This window comes from Alosa pseudoharengus, unplaced genomic scaffold (assembly GCF_046254945.1).
Source record: "Alosa pseudoharengus isolate Yale_2024_CS ecotype anadromous, Long Island Sound unplaced genomic scaffold, YU_APseudo_1.1 YU_APseudo_1.1_scf_11, whole genome shotgun sequence".
Lineage (NCBI taxonomy): Eukaryota > Metazoa > Chordata > Actinopteri > Clupeiformes > Clupeidae > Alosa > Alosa pseudoharengus.
Genome location: NW_027468576.1, coordinates 17079943 through 17085942, shown reverse-complemented (window position 1 = coordinate 17085942; position 6000 = coordinate 17079943). Strand labels below are relative to the sequence as shown.

General features: G+C 47.0%; 1 protein-coding gene across 11 annotated transcripts in view; it reads left to right on the top strand.

The window, feature by feature from the left end:
• fryl (furry homolog, like) overlaps positions 1–6000 on the top strand; it is a 109073-nt gene that overhangs the window by 66494 nt on the left and 36579 nt on the right. For 10 of the 11 annotated variants that reach the window (XM_076278175.1, XM_076278170.1, XM_076278174.1 and 7 more), the window contains 8 exons: positions 721–940; positions 1662–1786; positions 2055–2112; positions 3128–3219; positions 3397–3569; positions 4011–4171; positions 4491–4601; positions 5238–5392. In XM_076278175.1, the coding sequence (XP_076134290.1) occupies positions 721–940; positions 1662–1786; positions 2055–2112; positions 3128–3219; positions 3397–3569; positions 4011–4171; positions 4491–4601; positions 5238–5392 (1095 nt within the window). The remainder of the gene's footprint in view (positions 1–720; positions 941–1661; positions 1787–2054; positions 2113–3127; positions 3220–3396; positions 3570–4010; positions 4172–4490; positions 4602–5237; positions 5393–6000) is intronic. The other variant, XM_076278168.1, reaches the window with a different exon arrangement.

Here is a 6000-nt window from a genome sequence, read left to right as displayed (position 1 = left end):
GACTTTACCTCAGCAGTAGAGTAGGTTTACCACAGCAGTAAAGTAGACTTTACCACAGCAGTAGAGTAGGTTTACCACAGCAGTAAAGTAGACTTTACCACAGCAGTAGAGTAGGCTTTACCACAGCAATAGAGTAGACTTTACCACAGCAATAGAGTAGACTTTACCACAGTAGTAGAGTAGACTTTACCTCAGCAGTAGAGTAGGCTTTAGTAGACTTTACCTCAGCAGTATAGTAGACTTTACCTCAGCAGTATAGTAGACTCTACGGCTGTAATTACCCATTGTGCATATTTGTTTTGATAACAGTTGATTTATGGTGTGTGATCATTATTAATAGATATAATTATCACATAATTTGGTGATTATATTAAAGTTTTAAATAGCCTTGTGGCTTTAGGCTATAGAGTGTGTAGTTTTGTCCTTTTTTTCTCTGTCTGGTCCCCTCCCATCCTACCATACTCATGCACTCTCTAAAGAATGTTGCCTTTATATCTTCTACATCTCCTGGCCTTTGTCATTCAGCATATTTGCTTGATTGTAATGGTGTCCACTTAGCTTTGATGCCCATCTCTCCGCAGTCACGCCTGCAGGAGTTCTATCTAAGCCTTAAGCTCTAATGCTAGGTTTCAACCCTTTCTCCATCTCCCCCCTCTGGCCCCTTCAGTACTGTTTTAGCCTTATGACCTTTGACCTTTGACCCTTCTCGCACCCTGGCAGCAGCCCCATCAATGCCAAGAAGGTGAACAGCCTGAGCAGCAGCAGTGACTCCTACGTGGGCCTGTGGAGGAACTACCTGATCCTGTGCTGCAGCTCGGCCACCTCCTCCTCTTCCACCTCCTCCTCCTCTTCATCCTCCTCCGCCCCCGGCTCAGTCCGCTGCTCCCCGCCCGAGACGCTGGCGTCCACGCCGGACAGCGGCTACAGCTACGACTCCAAGGTCAGTTGCGCCACAGACGACGCATGTGTGGCATATACGTGATGTGCGTTCAAATTCGCAGACATAGGTGGACATTAGTGAATGTTTGCAAAAGGTTTTCTTTTGCCTTGAGTCATCCGCAAACATTTGGAAACACTCACAAACAGTTTGGAGGTGGTTCTCCGCGAACTTGTTGGAAGTTGGACAGTGAGTCACCACTGAGATGAAATGTTTACACAACATCGTTCAGATGTATCTGTTCAGACAAACACGTTCGCCGTGAACGCTCGTCTCTGTTCAAGGAATTTGAACGCACCAATGGTGTCTCCTTACATGTAGAATATCCTGTAGCACCAGATGAGCAGCTGAAGAGCTGGTGATTTATAGTTTATAGCCTCACCGGTGGAGCTTAATGACCATTTGAATTGATGGGCCGAGGAGACGGCCATGTTCCATGGGTCTCCTGACACATGAGGTGGTCAGTAACACCAGACAGACAGCACTGTAGCAGATGGTTTATTACGACCTTAACAAATCTTGACAGTTGGTCTTTTAATTGCACAGACAATGTGACATTAACACATCCCAATTTAATTACATTAGCAGCCAAATGCTGAAAAAAACAAATACTGAGTGAATTGCAAATTGCCACTTTATATTTTTCTTTACTAAATTATATTGGTTTCTAGTTGATTTGCTCACACTGAAATGTTTTTGTGTGTGTGTGTGTGTGTGTGTACAGATAATAGGCATTCCGTCCCCCTCCTCCCTGTTCAAACACGTGGTGCCCATGATGCGCTCGGAGAGCATGGACATCACTGAATCACTCGTGCTGGGGCTTGGCAGGACCAACCCCGTGGCCTTCAGGTGGGTTTGGCTCACTCTAGGTGGGGCTCACACTTTAGTATCAACACAGCACATCTTCCCTGTTACATCACCTTTAAACTAGTGCAACATTAAGGGATCATTTTGTATCCAATGTATAGAAAATGTTGTTTGAAATTAAATATGTAGAGTGTCTAGGGGCACATGATTGTAAAATTGTAAATCTGTGAGTAGGCGAAAGCGTACTATTCCACGTGTGTGAATGTTGTGTGTCTGGGAGTTAACTGCTGCGGCTGTTGTGGTATTCCAGAGAGCTGCTGGAGGAGTTGAACCCCATCATCAAAGAGGCTCTGGAGAGAAGACCAGAGGTGAGAACCCCACACACCTCCTCACCTCCTACCACTCCCATAAGAACCCCACACCTCTCCTCACCTCCTACCACTCATAAGATCCCCACACCTCTCCTCACCTCCTACCACTCCCATAAGAACCCCACACCTCTCCTCACCTCCTACCACTCATAAGAACCCCACACCTCTCCTCACCTCCTACCACTCATAAGAACCCCACACCTCTCCTCACCTTCTACCACTCATAAGATCCCCACACCTCTCCTCACCTCCTACCACTCATAAGAACCCCACACCTCTCCTCACCTCCTACCACTCATAAGAACCCCACACCTCTCCTCACCTCCTACCACTCATAAGATCCCCACACCTCTCCTCACCTCCTACCACTCATAAGATCCCCACACCTCTCCTCACCTCCTACCACTCATAAGAACCCTACCACTCATAAGAACCTCACACCTCTCCTCGCCTCCTACCACTCCCATAAGAACCCCACACCTCTCCTCACCTCCTACCACTCATAAGAACCCCACACCTCTCCTCACCTCCTACCACTCATAAGAACCCCACACCTCTCCTCACCTCCTACCACTCATAAGAACCCCACACCTCTCCTCACCTCCTACCACTCATAAGAACCCCACACCTCTCCTCACCTCCTACCACTCATAAGAACCCCACACCTCTCCTCACCTCCTACCACTCATAAGATCCCCACACCTCTCCTCACCTCCTACCACTCATAAGAACCCTACCACTCATAAGAACCTCACACCTCTCCTCGCCTCCTACCACTCCCATAAGAACCCCACACCTCTCCTCACCTCCTACCACTCATAAGAACCCCACACCTCTCCTCACCTCCTACCACTCATAAGAACCCCACACCTCTCCTCACCTCCTACCACTCCCATAAGAACCCCACACCTCTCCTCACCACCTACCATTCATATGTATTTATGCATGTGTCTATCTGTACTGGCAGTAGAGAATCTGAAACATGCTTCTGTGTGTGTGTGTGTGTGTGTAGAACATGAAACGACGCCGGCGTCGCGACATCCTCAGGGTCCAGCTGGTCCGGATTTTTGAGCTGCTGGCTGATGCTGGTGTCGTCAGTCAGACGTGAGTCCCTCACATGCACCACACCTCAAATCTCAGTTCACAACACGATATAACTCTAGGAGTACTGTGGCATACAGTGTGTGTGTGTGTGCACATGAGCATTAATGTGTATGTGTATGTGCTGATCTCTGTGTGTGTGTGTGTTTATGTGCTGAACTCTGTGTGTGTTGTGCGCAGTGCAAGTGGAGGCCTGGATGGGGAGACACACGCTCTGAACGGGACGCTGCTGGAGTATGTGGACCTGACACGGCAGCTCCTGGAGGCAGAGAACGACAAGGACTCGGACACGCTGCGGGACATTCGCTGCCACTTCAGCGCCCTGGTGGCCAACATCATCCAGAATGTGCCAGGTACATACACACACACACACACACACACACACACACACATTTATTATACAGCTCCTCACAATGTGCTTCTGATCCACGTCTTTCATATCACTCCGCAAGTAGTCCGGTCACTTCATGCAATTCTTGCACAAAAGTGAAAGCAGACAGTTGATCAGTTGTGTTCTAAAGAATGTTTCATTTAAGTTCAGTGCGTGTTGCGAACTATTTGTTTCTCAGCAAAAGCCACGGCGAAACGGTTACAAATAAATATAAAGAAACATATCATGTGGGGTTTATTTTTTAGTGGTATAATAAGCGGGATACAGTAATGTATAGAACGCCGGTCATTATCGGTAAAATAAGTCCCGACAGGGAACTGCTCTGTTCCCTGTTAATCTAATCTTTTGTGTGTGTGTGTGTGTGTGTGTGTGTGTGTGTGTGTGTGTGTGTGTGTGTTCTCAGTGCACCAGAGGAGGAGCATCTTCCCCCAGCAGTCTCTGCGGCACAGCCTCTTCATGCTGTTTAGCCACTGGGCCGGACCCTTCAGCATCATGTTCACGCCACTGGACCGCTACAGCGACCGCAACATGCAGATCAACCGGCACCAGTACTGCGCCCTAAAGGTACACACACCCACACACATACACCTACACATACACACACACATACACACATACACATACACATAGACATACACACACACCCACACACAGAGATACGTACACAGATACAGTGCTTGGACTTCCTCACACACAATTATAAAGATAGCTCAAACAGACTCTCACAGAAACGATATGGGACATTTTATTTGGATTCTGCCTTTCTGAGTCTAAGCCTAAAGAGACATTCTCACACTTCCAAGCTCTCAAGAATATTGCGTATTTTATGGTATACATGCAAACTCATTCAATTATTGTGTGCGTGTGTGTGTGTGTGTGGCAGGCCATGTCTGCTGTCCTGTGCTGTGGGCCAGTGGCGGACAACGTGGGCTTGTCGTCTGATGGCTACCTCTACAAGTGGCTGGACAACATCCTGGACTCTCAGGACCGCAAGGTAAAGCCCACGCGACAACACACCAGTGTGACTGGCCTAGCAGTGTGGCTGTCCTTATACTCACCATTGCTCCTTCTGATAGCTGCTTGTGAGTGTGGTTGTGTTCCCTAGAGCAGGCGAGAAGAGATCCAGAGTTAGATGTATGTCTGTCTGTCTTGCATTTTTTCATCAATCCAAGGCTCTTAAAAGATTCATAAAAAGTTAATTTGAGTTCATCCCAGTCTGTTCATCATCAGCTTTGCCCAGCATAGACATTCACCTCCGTCTATCCTGTAGGTTATTAATTTATGTCAGGTTAATAAAAGCTTCACAGATACATAAATAATGACCATTCTCAGGGTCCTTCTAGGTCGTTCTTGAGCGCCATACAGGGACGATGTGTCATTGTCTGCCGTTTTGATCAAACTTTCATGAACTCAAGGTTCTGAAGATCCCAAAAGCTTTTAGCAGTGTTGTGTTGGTGTGGAGTGGTACCTCCCTAAACCCTCTTTCTTATTCATTACTTTAACATTGAGGAGAGATTGTGAACATCCAGAGTCCTGTTGTACTGACCCCCACCTGTCCACACACACACACACACACACACACACACACACACACACACACACACACACACACACACACACCTGTGCTCAGGTGCACCAGCTGGGCTGTGAGGCAGTGATGCTGCTGCTGGAGCTCAACCCGGAGCAGAGCAACCTGATGTTCTGGGCCGTGGACCGCTGCTACACGGGCTCACGCCGCGTCGCCGCCGGCTGCTTCAAGGCCATCGCCAACGTCTACCATAACAGGTAAAGAGCGCACCTGTGTGTGTGTGTGTGTGTGTATTATCCCCCCCCCCCCCCCCCCCCTTTAACCCTTAGAACCCTAAGCTGTTTTTAGGGCATTTTCACTACCTTTATTCATAAGGATTTATTCTGGTCATTGTAAGTGCCACACACACATATTATATATTGTTTTTTTTCAGGAGAGTCTAGGCTATCCAGATCTGCTATCATATCATTTTGTATTAATACTAGCATTGATTTTATTTTGATTTTTAAAGAATTAAAATATAAAAAGTTTATTATAAAACCACAGCAAGCTTACAGCTCTACATGCATTTCATGTGTGTGTAGGGCAGACTGTCTTGAATCGGGCAATATAATTGCCATATTGGAGGGGTACTCTGGGCCTGAGCAATTTACAGAAATATGTGCTGTGTGATTTACGGAAATAAATGCCATTTTTTATTTAGTGATGAAAAATGACTTTTCTTCGCTCCATATCTGTGACACGGACTGATCTGACCTGACTTGACCCGAGGTTGCGTGTTAGCCTGCGTGCCTATGTGTATGCAGTCATAATAATTCTCAACTTTTTACTGCATTGCCATGAACAAAGTAAAGGCAAAAAAGGT